The sequence below is a fragment of the Porites lutea genome, chromosome 2, assembly GCF_958299795.1.
Source record: "Porites lutea chromosome 2, jaPorLute2.1, whole genome shotgun sequence".
Lineage (NCBI taxonomy): Eukaryota > Metazoa > Cnidaria > Anthozoa > Scleractinia > Poritidae > Porites > Porites lutea.
In genome coordinates this window covers 33,869,907-33,890,560 of record NC_133202.1, presented here as the reverse complement: position 1 = coordinate 33,890,560, position 20,654 = coordinate 33,869,907, and the positions used below count along the sequence as shown (strand labels likewise).

The following is a 20,654-nucleotide window of genomic DNA, read 5'->3' as shown; positions in this document are numbered from 1 at the left end:
TGAAGTCTCGGACTGTTCACTCTGGAGCATAAGCATGAAAGCTGCGCAATCCATTGCACTAAACAACAGCTCAATGGGTAGTCTCCCTCGCAGCCGTTTTTAGTATCGTCACGCAACGCTCCTCCCCACAAGAGAGAGGAGGAGGAGCGTTGCGTGACGATACTAAAAACGGCTGCGAGGGAGACTACTCAATGGGAGGCCCTGATTGTTTTAATGTACAGCGGACAGCTCTACTTACGGCCGACTTCCCAAAGAGATGTAGCAGCTGCTTGGAAGAGAAGTCATCAATGGTGCGTTTCCCTGACCCCAAACAATACTAAAACAATTGTAAGAATGACATGTCATGAATTCCTGCGACCAATTAGGAGAGACCTTCCGAGCAGCTCCTACGCGGCCCCTTCCAAAACCCCATTTTTCTCAACTCCCATACAAACTCTGTATTTTTACATTCCCGTAAGCGACTAGCTCCAGTTACGGACACTTTTTCGTGTCCCGAGTGTGTTCGCTCACGAGAGCTTCCACTGTAATTCATTAAAATTTTAGGAATCCCATTTTCAGATTGACACATCGTTTCCTGGAATTTTCGTCTGAAAAGGAATAGAAAAACCCTTGGTTCATCCAAAAAAAGTGTTCTCTCAAAAACAGAGAAGAAAAAGAAAGAGGATAATGCGTAGAATTCTTGTAGCCTACAAAAAAAGGCGAAGGAAATGTGAAATAAGCTCTTTATTTGAGTGTCGATGTATTAAGCACGAAAGCACTTATTGAGGAGGTTATCATTAGATCCCATCGACCGTAGCCCCTTCGGACACCTTATGAAAGTTACACAACGTAGTTTTCCCCTTACAAGAGTGAGGAAACCTGCAACTTTGCCATCGCGTTAAACATTGGGAGGTATTCTCGTCCCCAAAGCCCGTCGTTTCTTTTGGTCACATGGTCAATTAACACGAGTGGCTCTAGGGGAGAGAATGTTTTGCGTAACCTTTGGTTTTCATTTCTCCTGGGCATTACAGCCCTCCCAAGAGAAATTGAACACAATGCTTATGCGAAATTTTTTGGGGGAAAATAAGGTGCATTATGGGAGATGTGCAAGTGGCGTATATCGACAAGATGACCTTTTGCGCATGATGACTCGCGCATACAAATCCAATTTGTGTACGGGATAGTGGAGAATTTTGGCCGCGGGAGATCTGGGTAAAGATAAGTCGTTCACATTCGTTCTAACATTCGTTCACACACATCGAACCTCAATCTCGTCCCCAGAGCCCGTCGTTTCTTTGTCGAACCTTATCGAACAGTGTCGCGCCAGAGCGGTCGACTGAGATGGTTTGGTAAAAATTCCAGTCCCACAACTAAATATCTACTTTCGTCTCGGTGGATTCCAGTCGCTGCGTTTTCTACATAACCCCTATAGAGCTACATTTTTTTTTTCTGTGATGCGACACTTAAGATCTCCCGAGTGACGTGGTTATTTAATGTCAGTAGAAATCCGAAATCCATATCTTACAATGTATGTAACATTTTCCTAATTAAATACATATTGACTTTTCTATGGAAAGGGTTTCTGTGTCATTTTAGTTTTAACTTTGTAGAATTCATCATTATAATTAACAATTATTCCTCGAGCCCGAATGGGCTAGTGACTCAGAGGCCACGAGGCAGTGATGAGGGCGAGAGGAATAATTGTTTTAGTAAAATGCGACTAGTTGATCAAAAATATCGCGAAAAAAAATTTAGCTAGTTAAAGCAAGACTTCAATCCTTTTTTGCCGCCAAAAAACCCGCGCTTTTCGCTACTAGTGGGCTATAACATATAGCCTAGAGTAGCTCAACCAATCAGAACGCAGCATTGTTAATAGACCACTAGTTACAGTCAAACCCCTTAATACAGACACTCAGGAGACCATAGAAAGTGTCCGTAGAATCATAAAGCGGGTTCAATATTGAGAAGATGTAAGACCTTTCTTTTCCCTGGGACAAAGCTCCCTTGTGCTTGCACTCGTTGCATTTTCTCACATCCCTCCTGTGTGATGTTTAGAGTAGAACTCAAGAGCTGTGAATAGTCTAGAATTTTATTGGTGAAGCGTTTCTCTTCGGTGCAGGGCTTTTCTACCCTGCGAGCAGAGGCCCTTATCTAGGAAGATCGAAGGGCTTCTGCTCGCAGGGTAGGGCTTTTCCGAAGGACACTGAAATAAGTGACTGGAGTGTGTGTGATTTTCATTAAGAGTCTGCAAGACAACAGGTACTTACACGGATTACCGGTTTTTTTCGGTACAAGGTTATTTCAATACAAGTTCACTGAGTGAAGTTGTAATCAGATAATTTCACGTACAAAATACTTGGCTCAAAGAACAAAGAATATTCACACAAAATGTGTTTTCTGGTTTACGCGCAAACTTGTAGCCTGTGTACAGACGTGCCCCCTCCTGGAGGGGGCACGTCTGTACACAGGTTATTCCAGTTCGAGCTTACTAGCTTAGCTATAAAGGTTGAGAACATCCTAGAGAATAACTGCGTACGTGCCCTAAAAAAGTCCAGAGTCGTGTTGGTCTGTCAACACCTTTTCAACTGTCAGAGAAAAAAACAAAACAAATAATTTATGCAAATGTAACCGGAACACGATTAACGACGGTGGTTCACAGACGTCTCTTCTCCGATTTTTTTCTGAGGCCGGGGGGGACGTCTGTACACAAGCTACCAAACTGGCTGTAATAACATCTCGGAAACGTTTCTATCGTCATTAATAAAGACGTGACTGCGAGCAGAGATTTAAGACTCGTATTTTTTCAGATAAAAATGTTGACGCTGATAGATACAAGACTGGGCATTAACCCCTCGTCAATTTTTACATCTCCGAGTGACATGGTTATTTGAAATGTCATGGAATGGGGCATTTTGATGGCGATCACGGAAGACATGACTTCGAACACTTTATAGCAAAGAGTGATTCCGCAGAAAACTCAGACGAAGACCCCCGGGACGAAGACCCTGGTCAAAATTTTTTACAACTGAAAATCGTCAGGAGCCGTGTTGTTTCTTACACTCCTTTAGTGTCTAGAAGTCGTTAAAAGCAGTTTCCAGCCGTTTCCAAGTGATTCTGAGGAGGTTCTTCGTTTTCTACACACCGGGGGGGATTGTGTAGAAAACGAAGACCCTGGTCGAAATTTTGTATAATTGGAAATCGTCAGGAGCCGTGTTGTTTCTTACACTCCTTTAGTGTCTAGAAGTCGTTAAAAGCAGTTTGCAGCCGTTTCTTAAACAACTGCTTCGGTCCTACTTGTCCACATGGCCACTCGACGACATGTTGAGGACAGCTGCAAACGCTGCTACAGTAGGAATTTCACGATCACTCCGATGATGAAATAAAAGCAATATATTAAATATATGTAGATTTAAGCGATGAAATTGACGATATTTCTTCGGGTAAAAGACAAATTTTCCTCATATCTCAAATATCGCATCCAAGATGGTTCACAACAAGGTCACGCACGTGTTGCACGTTTTCCGCTAACATAGAACAATGCTTAAACTTGGCCGTGAGGTAAAAGACAGCAGATTGGGGAAAATAAAGCTAAAAAAAGTTGTTTTTGTCACGTTTCTCGCTGTTTTAGCCAATCAGAACCCTTGATTTAATTGAAATTAATGATTAAAAGTTAACACCTTTTAATCGATTTTGCGTTTTGCCTGCCTAGTTTTTACACGGACCATTACTTAAATGAGGCGTTAGAAAATCTCAATCTTTAATCTCAAAATGAAATTTTGACTCCACTGCCGCAATCCCTTTGTAAATGAAATTCATTCCTAAATTCTGAGCAGAAAGCGCTGATAAAAAACATGTCAACAACAGAAGCCGATTAGTATTGGCTCCTGGCGCTAATTACTGTAATGGCTGTCAAGCTTCAAATGTTTGGCGGCGAAACATGTCACGTTCACGTGAAAGTAGACCGCGGGGGTCACGGAAACAACAGACAAAAATAACCTTCTCAGCACGCGCGCGAACTTTAAATAGATTTAAAAAAATTATCATGGGGCACAGGGATTCGCTCTTTTAGCTCATTCTCTCTTGCCGGTATGGATCGGTATGGTTTTCGCGCCGGCGCAAGTGCATCTGCCGGGCCGGTGATTCAGTGGCGGATCCAGGGGAGGGGCCCGGGGGACCCGGTCCCCCCTTATTTTTGGAGCAAACTGAGACCCGAAGGGCCGAAAAAAAATTTGTTTCTGAGACCGGCCCTCCCCCCACTTATCTCAGGGTCTGGATGATTCCCCCCACCACCACCCCTTTATCTGAAGGTCTGGCTCCGCAACCTGTTATAGTGTAAACATATCCTTGATCAAAGGTGTTTTTTAAAACATGCACCCTTTAATAAGAAAACAAACTGATACCTCTTTTAATATAGCACTAGTCAGCTGCGTCCAAATTGGAGGAGAAGGACCAGCATGAATATTATATAATTATTTATATTTAAGCAAAACGTGACGCTTCACTTTCGAGCTCGAGACCAGCGCGGTGCACCTTCGCTCCGGTACAGAAATCGCGCCGAATTCAACGCTTTTATGTGTGAACAAAAGACCTATCCGGTATGGCTCGGTATGGTTTTAGTGACGGCGCAAGTGCATCCGCCGGTCCGGTATAGTGTAAACATATCCTCGATCAGAGGTTTTTTAATATGCAGCCTTAAGTAAAGAAACTGATTCCTCTTTTAACGTGGCACTAGTCAGCTGCGTCAATATTGGAGGAGAAGGACCAGCGTAAAAAAAATATATATATATATTTAAGCGAAACTTACATGGACTGTTCCTATATTCTCCTCAAGAAAAGAAATAATTCCACTTCTTCTTGCAGCTCGCCCGAAACAAGTTGCGTTCGGCCGCGATAAGTTTTCACTTGCAAAACAGTCTTAGTGATATCTCCACTCTAAGTCTAGTTTATTATGAGAAATAAGTATTGTTTGTTTTTAAACACATTAGGTGTACAGAGTGTCTCAAACCAATCAACTGACTACCAACAAAATAAGGTTTTTTAAATAGCCTACAGCAGCTTAACACGATGTTTCTCGACATGCGCGCCATTTAAGGGCCATTTAAAAAATTGCTGATCGCCTAAAGCTAAAATTTTCCTCTGGCATTCAGTTTTTGAGTACATAATAATTATTCTACTCTTCATTTTGACCCTTATTGAAAGCTGCACAGTTAAAAGGGGCTAAGTGGACGATGAGTGAAGTCTGGCCAGCAGATATGTCACACACCTGCCTCGGGCCATATGATAAAAAACACTGCTCTGTATTTAGCATCCTACATTATTAACTCAGCTGATGTTATGACATCTGTGACATGTCCATCCTGTCAGCAAGCAGAGCTAAGCGGACACGTTGAGCTACGTTGGGATTTTTAGTTTATTCACTGGTTCATTTGTCGCTCTCTCTTCTCTTCTCTCTTTTTTTTAATTGGGGAGAAAACTCGAATCTCGAGTTGAAAAGCGCGGTTGAACATGAATACCACGACGGCCAAAATGCAGGGTTCAAACCAAACCTTGAAAATCGAACTTTGTTCAAATACTGGGGAGCACGAAGCTATAACAATACTGAAATATGTGATTCTCAGCGCGATTTTCATTACCAGTCTATGTGGTAACTGCTTTGTTTGCTGGGTTGTTTGGAAACGACTTCGAATGCGGACAGTAATGAATTTTTACCTGGTGAATTTGGCCGTGGCGGACTTGGCCTTCACCGTGATATGTATACCATTCGATATACCCGTGCAAGAGAATTCCTGTGTTTGGCCGTACTTTGCGGCACTGTGTAAGGCGCTCTTCCCTTTGCAAACCATGTGTGCTTATGCCTCGGTCTTCACGCTAACTGCGATCGGCTTCAGCCGATATCGCGCCATTGTGCACCCTCTAAAACCTCAGATGGGTCTAGCTGCTACAAAGAGAAGTATCGTCGCAATATGGATCATCTCTTTTGTCTTGGTTCTGCCTTATGTGTTGGTTTTACAGGTCGATCTTGAGACCGGACACTGCGCCGAGAGCTGGCCTGAACCCAAGGACACATACAGCCGCGTATACTCGGTTACCATATTCATCACAGAATACGCAGTGCCTTTGACGGTGGTTTTTGGTTCATATGTGAAGATCTGCGCCGAACTTCGCAAAAACGGCGCATCGAGAGAGGATTCTCCCACACAACCATATCATGCGCACGACGCGGAAAAAGTGTTGAAGATGTCGATCGTCGTCACAGTGGTTTTCGCTTTATGTTCGTTGCCTAACCATATCGTTTGGCTGGCTCTAGACTTCAGTGAAAACAATTGCCCGCAGTGCAATACTTGGGTCATTGTAGCCAATACGTTTGTGTTCGTTAATAGCGCAGCGGATCCGGTAGTGTATACCATATTCAACGAAAAATACCGCGAGGAGTTTAAAAGAGTTATACGCCGAGTAAAACGTCGCAAAACTACAAGAGAACGACACGGAACAATTCTCGAGTTGCTATAAACTATTGTATCACCTGCAAATTTCCGGGTTTTTTTTATTTTTTAATACGTGGTATGGCTCGCCATTCGAGAGGAAAATAAAGGTTCATTCGCCTTTTGAGGAGCTACAAACTACACTCGATTTTGTATTGAAATAATCAGGGCAAGATCCTTTTTGTCACACTAGGGGACATTGTTTCAAGAAGCTGGCACTGGGTAATGTGTTAATAGCTAGAAGTATTTTCTTTTCACTTGTATAAGTTTTTACTTTCGATCATACCCAAAACACACATTTCAATAACAAACGTTTCACAACAGAACAAAAATAACAATTTTACGGTGAAAAAATGAGGATAAGACAGTTTTTAACAGTTTGTCAGCCAGTGAGAAAATTACACTTTTGTCCTCTACTAAGAACAGTAAGCGTGTTTAATGTTTAAGACACACTATAAATTATACATGTAAAAGAGCAGCCGTACTTAACGCTGAATATAATTGGACTTTCTTAGTTATAATAATACAAATTTACCGTGGTTAGTTTCACTGAGTTCAAAAAAAAAATTCTGTAACGGTGACAAGTTCGACAAAGAACCTGACAACTTGATCAGTTATGTAGGCTTTGAATGCGGAGGAGGAAGTCTTTGATTGTTTTGAGCTTCACTCACATACAAGATACATGCTTGCCGATTAATGGTCTTACAGTTGATGTGTTTGTTTTCTCGAAAAAAAGAGAGAGAGAGAGAGATCAAAAATTTAATTCCCGTCCGTCCATTTCTTTCACATTTGACTTTTCATTTTGTTGCAATGATCTACTGTTTTCCTCAAAGGACATAAAGAAGATTCAGGCAATTTCGTCTGGTGAACTACTCTGGCGCCAGAAGTCGATTTCTGTGCTTCTTATGTTGACAAACTCATTATTGATTTAATTCTGCGGAAAAATTAGAGATAAGGAAGTGACTGAGTGCGGAAGGCAATCGAGTCTGAGTATTCATGAACAAAGTTAACGACACCTTTAATTCACCGTGGGTGAAATTATCAACACATAAAACAAATTTATGGACAGTTGACAGTCAAACTATCGCCTTTGAAGGAAAGCCTTATTTAATTTAAGTCATAATAATTAAAATAAAAATCAAGACCATTTAATGGATTTTTTTTATTTCTACAGGGTTCGAACTCTCTTCAAATTCCATGACTATTTCCATGATCTTTTCTACTTATACTACCATTCTTGAAAAATTTCAAACTATCCTTTTTCTAGGACATTTTTGACAAAACTCAGTTCAACAGACATAACATTTAGTGTCCACCAAATAGCGTGCTGTTCGCTCTGTTCGACTGCTTGAAAAATGTTTAAATAATTTGAAACGCAGATGAAAGTAGACTGATTTAAAACAGTGTAGGTATAATTCAACTGAACGTTTTAAAAACCTAAACCTACTTTTTGTAACGGAGAATTCTCGCTTAACACGAAAAACTTCTTCAATAACAAAGTCTGTCACCTTTGCATGCGGTGGCAGCGAGTTGTCAAAAGGAGAAGTATCCATTCAAATGAGTGACAATATATGTCTTTTACTTAACACGACAGAATGTTTTAAGCCTGTTTGAGTACTGTTTTCCAGCGATAAAACACGAAATGTAAAAACATATTTACGTTACTGATCATACCCATCAATACTGAGCAAATTTCTCTTGATCCGAACACCGACTTATCCTGACCACAGATTATCGAGGTTTTTATTTAATAATTCTTCATTATCACAGTATCATCGGCTGCATTTTACACGAAGATTCACAACGGCTCTTGAACTTGCATAAGAGACATCCAAGGCGTTGACTAATTTTCAGTTTAATTTTAATATGAAAACTTTTTCTATTATAGATAAATAAAAATTATCCTCAGCCTTTTAATATTGCTATCTATATCAAAACTAGACTAGAAGAAAGAGCATCTCTCCAGTTTATGAAATGATTTTTTTAAAGCCGACGATCTCTTGGAGCTTTGAGACAATACTGATGAATTTATAACAAGCAAATTTTCGAAATGTCCTCATTGTCCTGCAAGTAGTTTATAATTTAAAGCTTTACACACAACGGGAAACCCCCCAGGCTATTTCACGTTTTTATTGCTTTTTGTCTTTTTCACTGACTCATTCTCCCGAGTACTATTCCGCTCAGTTTAAGACAATCACGAAATTACATACAGACGTCCAAACACTATTCAATAATTATCGTATTCGCATCATTCGCGGAGGGCAAACAACTCGAATCTACCGGATAGCTTTCCCCCGGGGGGGGCGGGTACTCGATATATCCCTGGGTGGTGAGGTGCGGCGCGGCCTCTCATACCCTGACCCTGTTTAAGACAAATATCGCTGATTTTCCTACCCTGTTTAAGACAGAATTCCGATTTTTGATACCCTGTTTAAGACATTTATCCTGTTTAAGACAAAAACTGATAAATCGATACCTTGATTAAGACAAAAAATGATAAATTCGATACCCTGTTTAAGACAAAAATCCCGAAAAACATACCCTGGCTGGCCGCACGTCCCCATTAAGCCCTTATAAGGGAGTACCTCCCCCCCCCGGGGCTTTTCCGCGGCCGCCACGGTTATCCTACCGAATAGGGCTTCTGTTCACACACAAGACGGTTGTGGCGGCGCGATTTCCGTGACGGAGCGAAGATGCGCTGCGCCGTTCTCTGAGGTCACATATTGGATAGGTTTTCAGTCACACTATACCGCCACGAAAAGCTCAGTATCCGGTATAGTATGAACATAGCCTAAAGTTGAATCCGGATGATGTGGAGTTTTCCGCCCACTTTACGGTCTTGAGAAACAGAAAAACTCAATGAAGATGATTGTTTTTAGTTTGATTATGGTTTGGTACTACAGTCGAAACGGCCACCTCTCTTCGAAAGCCACATTTTTTTGGCAGACAGTCCACACAATTGACTCTAGTTAAACCTCCCTAAAATGGCCACCTCTTAGACTGCGAGCAGTCTCTCTTTTTCTTCAGATTTAGTAAGGGGAGTGCACGCGCGCTAGCGTTGAGCGGCGAAGCCGCGAGACGCGAGAAACGAGGGCGGCAGCCCGAGAAGAAAAAAGAGAGACTGCTGGCATAGCCACACCCGCACGTGGTCATTTGCGTGTCTCGGGCGTTTTACTCGATGGACCAAGAAAAAGGAGAGACTGCTCGCAGTCTAGCTACCTCTCTATAAAGGCCATTTTCTTCTGTCCCCAAGATGGTCGTTGGAGGGAGGTTCAACTGTTAAAAGTATTGTTAAAAACAGAATCGGCTCCTGGTTAAAAATAATTCCGCTCAGTAGCTTGTCCTACGACATTCGAACCATTTTGCTAAAAATACAAAACTTAACACCAGCAGTCTCTATTCCAATGTAGCTGGCAGACTTATGGTGGCGGACACGTAACTAGCGGGCGGCAAACAAATACAAAAAAAGCACTCGTCGCTCTTGTTTAAACCTCTCTAAAACGGCCACTTTTGTGGCGGACAGTCCATACTTTGACTCCTCTCTACCGGCAACAGCTACTTTCTTCCGTTCCCAAAATGGCCGCTATGGAGAGATTCATTCAGTTGTATTCCTATCATTTACAGTAATAAGTATAATAACACTAGAAATCCCCTCAGATAATTCTCTCACCTCGCCTCATAGCTCCTCATCCCCAAGTAATATAGAAAAATGCTCTCGGTGTCTCGCTCGAAAGCAGGAACGCCTCAACACAGGCTACTCGCCCCATGTATGAGATATCCCGATTCCTGGGCTTTGGAATCCAGAATTCAGCTCCAGGAATCCAAAATAAAAATTCCCCTGACAAGGAACCCGCAATCCAGTATCTGGACTTCTAATTCACAGATTTTCTTCGATTATCTTACATGACGCAAGGCCAGACTAGATCCTTTTGTAAATGCCAATGGTATAAATCATTTTTCTATGCTATCTAACGCAACAATCGAGTGTTATTTGTCTGCATGTTCTTCGCGTTTTCAAATAACGATAGGTAGGTCTAAAGTTCACCAACACAAAAGCAAGGCCAGCAATGATGTAGACCGCAATGACTGTACTCTCCCGGGGTATAAAACACTTAGACAAGGCGTACCTCTCTGGTGTGATGACACTCTGAAAAGAAACGAGAACACTGAGTGAAAAGCGGGTCCTGATTTACAGTGACGGAGCTTTAATCCTTTCGCTCCTAGAAATGGGCAAAGTCAAAATTCAACAAATTTCAAAATCTCACTCTCAGTTACCAAAAAGAAGGGAAATTATGTTGGAGCTCAAGAGAGGGGGCCAGGCTGAGTTCAGACAGAGATGGTAGAATTTATCGCCTTGCCGTTCCCGTGCTAAAAAAAAAAAATTAAAATTTGGTCATTTCACGTCGTAGTCGTGCAGGGACGGCAAAGAAATGCACAAAAAAGCGTGATGCACGTGCAAAGTTGTTGTTTTGCTATCTAAACTTATTGCTTTTTGACGCTGCCGTATAGTTTCGTAGGGTGCCCTATATTTCTCCAGTCTAAGTAGGGATTGGGGAACTCGCGAGCACGCGAGATAAGCGAGAAGCGCGAGAGAGGGATGATGGGAACGAGCGTAGAACGCATCACTCCCTTCGTTCCCGCTTTCCCTAATAACTAACTCAATTTTCCCCTAGTGATCTCGAGCGACTGGGGACGAGGCAGTTCCCATACCCCTAACTACGACGGGAGGCAGGAAGCGGCGACTTACAGTAATAATCAGGGGCGTAGCCAGCTTTTCGACTTGTTGTAGGCCTGGCTGACTGCAGGTGGGAATTTCATTTTCACATATCCTGAAAAATGCTTGTTCAGTTTATAATTCTATTGACTACACGCATGACTAGTACGCACTGACATAACCAATACAAGCTCTTTAACTCGCACCAACAACGCATAATTTATTACAAGTGGTAGAGTGATCAAACCAAAAAATTGTAGGCCTTACGCCCCTGATAATCATTTTGATCTTGGCCCATTTCCCAAGGTGAGGGTTACCTTGTGACATTAGCTTTGTTCACAGCGGGCAAGGCGATCCCGTAAACACGAAAAGGCAGATTAGCTGTAGAAAATTGGGGAATGGCGTTGTCGATTTTCCCTTTCTATTGCTACCAAGAATCTTGATTTATGTACTAGTTCTCAAAAACTCTGTCGTTCGATCGTTTTCAAAGCGCTGCTTTGAGCTCCAGATATGCATGCTTATTCAAAACGTTTTTTAAATTAAATGCCTTTAGTATGAGGGACTTCTAGCGAACGAAAAAACTAAGTGTATCGCTAGAGTCATAACACAAATTGGCTGATCAATATCCCCTGAAGGAACCTCTTCTTGTCATGTCAAACTGACATGAAATGTTTGGAACTCAAGCCTAAATTTCATGATCACAAAAGTGAAAAAAGATCTCGACAGCTCTTGCTAAAAAGCGAATATTTTCTACAAGCAACATTTGGACAACAATCTATCGTATCGTCATAGAAGTCAAAACATTCACATGGGATTGGGGAACTTGGTAACAGGTCTTTTCGCCCGAAAGTTGATTCGCCTGTCGTCAGTTCGCCCGGACTTAAATCGATTCGCCCGATGTTTATGATAAAACTTTTAACCATTAATAACTTGTTTCCACTTATTGGCATTCTTGCTAAAGCCCCTGGTAGAATGACAACGCCTATCACTTTTCCCCGCCAAAATGACGCTGGTTCACGTGCGCGCACTAGTAAGAAAAATATTGCCCTCGTAATTATCCTTGCCATTGAATCCAAAGGCCTCTAATCAATGCTGCAGTCTCATGTGCACTGCTGATATTGCTAACCACTAAAGTACTTCCTTCACTTACTAGCACAAAACTAGGGTTGTTCCTGTTTCTCCAACTGAACGATGGTATAGTCATTTCTGGGGTCCCATCTTCATGCACCAGATAGCAGCCATGATGGGTGTGGCCACTGAGAACCAAGCGTGGCCTAATCAGTGTCAGCAGAGTATTTGACATCTCCTTAGAAACTACTTCCCATTTTTCTCGATTGGTGATTTGCTTTAGATCAGGGGGAGGAGCATCAACGCCTGTGCAGCTCATTTCTGTTTCACGGTACAATGGGAAATGCTACAGAGAAAAATAAGTGCATAGCCTTTTGAGACCCAATACCCACATACAAAATCTCCAGACTGATCTCTATACACTTCCTTAAAGAATCAGTTGAGAGAATCTAATTAAAGATCGAAGCATCTTCCCACTGGTAATCATTTTATTTATTTGATCGTAACATTCTCTCCTGATTATGAATTGATATTGCTTGGAGAAATTTAATGTTGGTTACCCTAGGGATTTAAATAGTGAGTTTACCTTTGTGTGTTGGAAACAATTACAGTTAATTGTACACATGAAATACATGAAACTGATTATTTGAAAAATGAAAAAATTAAGAAATACAGCCGATCAACCTGACTCTCAAACCCTCAGTTTTCTGAAACTCTCAATAATTGAACCAGCTTCCTTTTCCACAGAATGTTGAGAATTCCACTGTACAGTGCTATGAAAGTAAGGAAGTATTGTACCTTAGGGTACATAAGATTCACGGACTCAAAGGGTGTGCAGGGCTGTCCCCCGAAACAATTTAAATTTGAAGTAAATTTGCAGTAAAGGCACATTGTTTGATGGCTGTGCCCATAAAAAGTCAATTTCTGATTTGCAGTCTAGCTAGACTGCCAAGACGTAGGGATGGTGCTCGATATACCAAGTCAATATATGCACTGTTATGTCGTTCTATTGTGTGAAGTTTATTGTGTTATATTTGTGAAAGGGCTAGGGATCATTGTTGTGTTCTTTGTGATGTAACTCAAGACTTGTTATTCACTTAGTATATGGTGCAGCAGCAGCCAGACTTGGATTATACCTGTATAAGTATTGGTGGTGGAGAATCTTTAGGAAGTTCACAGAAAGTTCTGTCTTGTTTCACAATATCTTCAAAGATTTCTTTCTTGGACCTCCGATAACAGTTGAGCTTATCAGCTACAGCATGAAGTTGACTCATGGCTTCAGAACACATGGAACAATCATCACCTTGCAATGCTATGGAATTCACTAGGACAAATCTAAATTGAAAGAGCAAATTGTTAACCTTTTTAATTAAGCATTTCATGTCCGTAAGAGAGCTGGGGTAAAGCAAGTGCGCTCGGTGCTCTTGGTGTATCAATTTTTCAAGTTGGTGAAATGCTCATTTATCTGTGATGAGTGACTCATTGAATGCTGAGTGACTGGTCACTGAGGTGCAGATTTCTGGTTGATTCAATCAAGCCATATTGGTCAACAGAGGATTAGGCTTGTCATCTCAACCAGATAAAAATACTGCCAGACACACTGCATGACATTAAACTAGGAGAGAAAGCTGTGGGTGGGGTTGGGGGGATTTCTGTAAGTAATTAGCAATGACTAACGGAAGGCTAATAATTTGGAAAATGCTATCCTTTTTCTAGGTCAAGGGTGACAGAAACTTTCAATGAAGTATTTAGAAGGAAATTAAGTACATTAACTCACATGTTTCTTTTGATGTTGATCAGTTTAACTGATGGTGAGTCGAACACAGATGAAAATCTTTCAAACAAGTGACTGTCTCTAGCGGCCCTGAGGAAAGAAAAATTTTGCAACTGGTTAACAAAAGGATCCACGATAATTTATTGAAACAGATTATTATTCATTCAACATATTTACCCGATTCTGATTGGCTAAAAGCCATGCATAATTCAATTAACCAGTTACTGATGACCAAATTTGGAAGAATTTTGTGTTTAACCCGTTCGCTCCTGGAGATTTTGCCGAAAAACGCGTTTTGAAGCTAGTCGAGTGGTTTTCTGGTCACTGTCGTGCTATAAAGAGCTAAAACTTACCACAAACCGGTTTACAGGTCGTACACTTCGCAGCCTTCTGATCCAGATGCAAATTATCAGCTTGCGAAGTTCGGGCATGCGCAGAAAGCAAAATTTCGGGTTTAAAAGTGACACAGCAGTCTTGACTTTTACTTTTCGCTTTCTCTCCTCCCTTCTTTTTTCGCTTTTCTTGCCTCATTTTTTTTTTCTCTTGCTGGGCATTTAGCAGGCTTCATTTTGGTAGGAATAGTTTTTAGGAAAGCTTTTAGGATCTTAGGATTAGGTGAAAGGAAAGGTAGGTGGGCAATGGAACAAGATTTTCATGGAGATTTTCAGGTCCATGTCACGTGGTTTTTTGCTTCTTTCTCCGGTGTCCTTGATTGAATTTTGCTCATTCTGGTATGGTTCGAAAGATCTTTTCACTCTGCACAAGTTAGCGAAGAAAGTTGTCCTTGACCGTTAAAACTGATGACGTCACAAAGGGTAGAAAGGACCTGGATCCGCACGGGCGGTTACGGGCGGTTCAGGGGCGAATGGGTTAACGAGGAAATGACGTCAAAAATGCAGCGTTCTTGCAGGTTAATGCACCGTTAACCGAGAAGACCTGGGGACGAGGTTGAGTTATTTTGGTTGTGAAAACAAAAAATGGCAGACATTTCACTTGTTTCAAGAGTAAGAACTAGGCGAAATTATAGTTAAAAACATGGCAATTAGAACAGCAAGAACACAACTGGAAGGGCAACATCTGCTATTTGGAGAATATTTGCGGAGCTGAACAACCCTAAACGTGCTCTATCGAAGGTGAACTTAACATCGATGGAGGTAAGCATGTTTTATCTTTGTTTTTAAACTAGGAATTATTTTGAATGAATAATAAAACAATTATAGAATTCGGCTTTCGTATCATATGAAGAATAATTCTTCATAATTATTATGGAGATCTCGGAGGGTGTTATAACATCTTCCTCAATCTCCATAATTCTTCATAAGATACTCAGCCTCATTCATTAATATTATTGTTAATTATTGTTAAAATAGACAAATCTCTTTTCTCATAGTAATTATGGTTACACAATAAAAAAAACTTGCGGCCAGTTGCGGTGTATCAATGTGCTTTGTGGACCTTTGTGGTGCCTTGAATTCTTTGCTCACACAGGCAAAGGGGATCACAATTTGTAGTCTAACTGACTGAAACATGAAATAAGAACATCTTGGGGGTAGTGCTCACATATAACTTAGAGATAAGTTACAGTGTTGCATGGTTCCAAAAAATATCCATGCTCACCCTCGCTAAGGATGGCGACTGGAAATTTCAAAGGGAGGGGGACTAAAAGACCAAAACTTTTAAAGGGATATCAGGGAGAGCAGAGTTAAGGAGGGGGGAGGGGGCTGGGTGGCTTCATCCCCCAGAGTTTTCCTGAAAAAAATAAAGACTTGCAAGGAGTCTAGTCTCCTAAGTATTCCCATTTCAAGTCACTTACCAACCCTCCCCCCCCTCCCCCCCCCCCCCCCTTCGCTTGGAAAAATGTTCTGTTCTCCCTGGATGCACACTGTTTGAATCTGAACTGGAATTTTCAGGGGGGTAGGAAATTTTAATAAGACAAGTTTTAAATCAAACCCTTAACACTGGAACCACTCAGCTACTTTAAGCTGCAAGTGGGACGTTTCCCACTGTTTCATGACTGTGACTAAAATATTTCTATCAATCTTCAGTCTATTTTTCTCATAAAGGATTACAGTATATACAAACTAAGCTGTTATAGCCCCATAAAGTAGTCACGCGTTAACTTTGTTTGGTTTTTATCATATTATGATTCAACTTACTCGGGGTGGAATCCAATGTCATGATTTCCTACCACTACATGGAATTCAGTATTTTCAGAATGATCAAACATCTTGTGAAAACGTTGTACATAGAAATCCCATTCCTGATTAATAAATAGGAATAAAAGCATAAAAAATCACTACAATATCTTACTCAAATGAGAAGTGGCCTTAATTTATACACAACTTTTCTCCTTAGAGAACTACTGTTTCCTGATTTCTCACTTAAAACCATTTCCCAGATTTCCATTTCACTACAAAAATCCATGTATACAGAGAGAGGGATGACATTCAGAGAGTTTTTGTATGCAGTACTATGATGTGTAAGAACCTACATGTACAGTCATGTACATTTTACCAAGTTAGCCAAAGGAGGTCCTTATCAAAGTGGTAATAAATAAGCCCAATTTAGGCTACTGGTATTTAGGTTCTTGGATAGGTCCTTATTTTTCTGAAGAAAAAAAATCAAATTGTAGTTAACCCTTTAAGCCCCAATATCCACGAGCAAATTCTCCAAACTGATCTCTATACATTTCTTTAAAGAATAAGTTGAGAGAGTTTGATAAAAGATCAAAGCGTTTTCTCTTAGGTGATCATTTAATTAATTCTCATAACCTCATCTCTTGACATTGTATGGATATTGTTAGGAGAAAATTGATGTTGGTCACCATTGGGACTTAAAGGGTTAAGAGAATGTTGCTGTCTATTAAAAATGACTACAACAAGACAAATAATTTGAAGTACTGATTACATGGATTTTAAAGAGCCCTTTTTCAGAGTAGAGATTATTTTCAATAGAATTTAAAAAATGAGAGCCTGTTACAAACTTAAGGTTAACTAGCTTCTTGTATAGAGGGGGTCTAACTGGCAAATCTTTACCTGTGTAACAGGTTTTTAAAAACTAGTTTCATACTTGTGGGGCAGTACTTTACTTCAGGACATTTAATCCTAAGACAGTATTTGCTGTATTAACCTAAGGCCTACACCAAATGTTGAACTTTTCCTGAGACGAAGCAATCTCTAATTTGGGTCTACATAAATTAAGTTAAGATCATCTGTTGGGTCAGACATCGAACTTAGGACACGTTGAACCAATCAACAGAATGAGACCAAAAAGCAATTTTTGCTGGCCAGTGGATATTCAGTAATAAATTTTCTCCTGAATGAGGCTAAATATACATTATCATACATATTTTTAATTTATTAGTTTAGTTCGTCCCATGTCAAGATCAATGTTTGTCCTGGAGACGATCCTCAGACGCTCTATCCATCTGAACTAGATGGATAGAATGTGTTGGATGATCCAAACTCATTCAGACAAGCTTGACTGACCCAGACATCACACTTTTCATGAACTTAACACACTAAGGGCCTGCTTACAAGGAGAGAGGGTTACCCTTGTGCTAGGGTTACCCAGGTTACCAAGCAGGTTAAAGTTAGCTCTGGTTTACAGGCAAATTTCACAGGTAGGGTTACCCCATCACCTGGGTCAACTTTACCAGTTTTGCTGACGTGTTTCTTCATGCATTACATTCTTTGTAACGGTCCAAGATTTGAATAGCCTGAAATTCATCCGATTGCTTCGAGTCGTTTTCTCCTCTCAACAACGTCTGAATCAACCGGCCGTTAATACCATTCAGTGACGTAACTCACTACCCGAAAACCGGGTAGTGATTTTGATTGGTTGATTGTCTAAACATTCGCATAATAATGTATAATTATGAAAAATTTTAGAGGGATTGTTGCTTGATAATCAGCGGATTGCATCCCTCGCATTCTTTCGTTTAGTTCAAACATTTCGATAAGCTTAATCTGTATTCTTAAACAGCAAAATTGCCCTTGTCTTTGAAACTGAAATGCGAAATTGAACTGTGAATGAAGAATCATTGCAGAAAGTTGGTAGGTTTTTCATTTAGAGCCGCTTTGTGGTTTCAGCCGCCGATGATTTTGTTTACGCGAAGTTTTCGGAGATCAATGTCATAATTTGACCTTCATGCTATTTTTACCGTCAAGTGTAATGATTCTGTTAGCTTTTCTTTCTTGTCTCCTTCCTTTTTTTCTTCGTTAAGGACCAAATAGCTTCTTTTCAATTAAAGCAAATCATCGTGTTTTTGAACTAAGAGTTCTGTGTGTGTGTTTATTTCATTCCGTGACTGCGACCGAGTTTGAATATAGAATTTAGTACAACTGGTTCAGAGTTGTACTGCATGCAGTTGATAGTTTGAACGTTAAACATGAATTACAGTCAAAAAAGATAAAGCAATTCTGTATCATGCAGACATTTCCAAACGATATTTCTCGGTTTGCTACTTGAAAATCGTGTTTTACTTTTTGCATGAATTAAAGCAAAGGTCAAAATATTATCATTTTAGAAAGAAAATAACTTTTTATTTTTCAGATGTTTATGATTAAGCTCAGAAATTGGATAATACCGTTCAAATTTGCATGATTACTGGTCACGAATGACGGTGGAAAGTTGTCCCGGGTCGGTGAGTTATCCCTAGCAGAGTGTTTACAAGGCAGGTAGGGTAACCCTCTTGCTAGGGTAACCCTAGCACTCAGGTAGGGTCAGGTCACCCTAGCGCTAGGGTAACCCTACCTGCCTTGTAAACACGTGGTGTACAAAAAGAAGAAATGTGCAAGTGCTAGGGTAGCCCTCTTGCTAGGGTAACCCTAGCACCAGGGTTACCCTCCCTCCTTGTACACAGGGCCTAAGTTTAGTTTGTCTCATGGAAAGTTCGACATTTGGTCCAGGTGTATTGCCTTAGTACCTCACCTCATCATTACTGTATAAACCCTCATCAAACAGATCCCCAAGTAAAAACACAACATCAGGTTTGAAATGTGCAACAGCTGTCTGAAAGGCTCTCTCCATCTGCCATTCTCGCCTGAGTTTGTCGAACCAGTGGCCATGTTTTGGTCCTAACAAATGTGTATCAGTCAACAACATTATCCTAAGAGGATCGAAGCGCCCTTCTCTTCCCTCTGAGTGAAGTTCAGGCCAGGAGCACTGATAAATGACCAAGTAATAAATCAACCATTCGCAGAACACGAACAGACATAAAGCGACAATCGCCGCCCGCTTTAACTGAGTGAACAGAACATTACTAGAAGTCTTCACCATTTCAAACAAGAATCCTTTCACTGGGCACCTTGACATGAAATTGACCGCCAATGAAAGAAACTATATATTTTCAATATCAATTTCAAAGCTGTTCGATCCATGCCCCCAAAAGAGGACGATATTACAACTCAATATTTCCAGTCAGTGACCACATATAAAAGCAAATGAATCCTCGAAGATCTCCTCGACAACATGAATTGTAAAATGCTTTGTTGGACGTTCACATTGCAGAAAATAACGCAAAAACAGCGGGTTGTTTACAAACGCCGCAGGAATTTTGAGGTAGGCTTTCCTCTAACTTGAAGGAATGCGAATGGACTAGGCTCTAACTATACAGCCCGCTGACCAAAAAATGAGTACGCTATTGTCTGTTGTCAAAGGAAAACCATGTGCTAAGTAAAATTAGGCGTCTGTTGTTGCTTTTTTTCTGATTGCACAATCTCCTCTATCTTTTTCCTCTCCTCCCACACTCAAGAGGTGTGCGCACCGAGATCTCATTGCCGAGTCTTTTTGCACTGTCGAATTACCCCTGCGAATTCTGGCCATCCTCTTTTTTTCTCCGTTTACAGTCGTCCGACCGACAAAAATTTTTGGCACTTTCAAAAAAAAACGTAACGACTTAGTTAGACCATTTTTCACTTGAAATAATTCTTTTAATCTGAAAAATGAGCTTAGTAACAGCATAGAGAAAAACAGGAACAAAAACATGAACATTTTTCACAGTATATTGTACATTTTGTTAATCCAAATATGTGAATGTTAACTTTTAACGTCGTCCTGGGGTACCAGGGCCTACTATTCCGAGACTTCTTGTGATTTTTGTGACATCCAAAAACCGGCTCAAGGGAGATTATCGAAAGGTGTGTCACCTGCAGGATCCCATGGGATCCTCGCATCAGGCTTTTTGAAAACGCTAACACTTTTTTTTAAGTTTTAGCCTCGTGTCCTCTCCAGAACGATCAAAAACGGACGTTTTCGAAAACGCTCCTATAAGTGGAGCCATGGAGGTTTTCGAGTACGTTGACGTCATAGCAACTCTAGCAAGGCGGCATGAACCCTCACAAGCAACCATGCTTCATCCCTCAGCCTCTCGCCTTTTCTACTCCGAGAGGAAGGAAGAGGAAAGACCTTGATATTGTATCGTTGCAGCCGGCCCCAGCGTCTTCTAGTCGTCTAGACCATAATTGGTATAGTCTGACGCTCTATACAGGCGGTTTAGAGTATCTGCGACGCAGGTTATGAGAATGAGGTTGGCTGTAAAGACGCAAGTATGGCTCCAATTTATGGTGAGGAACGTTGTCCAATGTACTAAGGACTAACGGAAACTAATTTTCATAGACGGTCAAAAATGATGGAG

The 20,654-nt window shown here is 40.8% G+C and overlaps 2 protein-coding genes across 2 annotated transcripts; one reads left to right on the top strand and one right to left on the bottom strand.

The window, feature by feature from the left end:
* Positions 1 to 5,425: 5,425 nt before the first annotated feature.
* On the top strand, positions 5,426 to 6,518 carry LOC140926897 (neuropeptide FF receptor 2-like). The gene has a single exon (XM_073376574.1). It carries the CDS (start codon positions 5,485 to 5,487, stop codon positions 6,487 to 6,489), a length of 1,005 nt encoding a protein of 334 aa, XP_073232675.1. The 5' UTR covers positions 5,426 to 5,484; the 3' UTR covers positions 6,490 to 6,518.
* Positions 6,519 to 9,613: 3,095 nt separating this feature from the next.
* On the bottom strand, positions 9,614 to 19,579 carry LOC140928411 (metallophosphoesterase 1-like). The gene is made up of 6 exons (XM_073378152.1): positions 18,950 to 19,579; positions 16,174 to 16,277; positions 14,021 to 14,107; positions 13,380 to 13,578; positions 12,326 to 12,589; positions 9,614 to 10,608 (listed from the first exon to the last, which is right to left on the bottom strand). The coding sequence occupies exons 1-6, from the start codon at positions 19,331 to 19,333 to the stop codon at positions 10,426 to 10,428; spliced, it is 1,221 nt and encodes a 406-aa protein (XP_073234253.1). The 5' UTR covers positions 19,334 to 19,579; the 3' UTR covers positions 9,614 to 10,425.
* Positions 19,580 to 20,654: the final 1,075 nt, after the last annotated feature.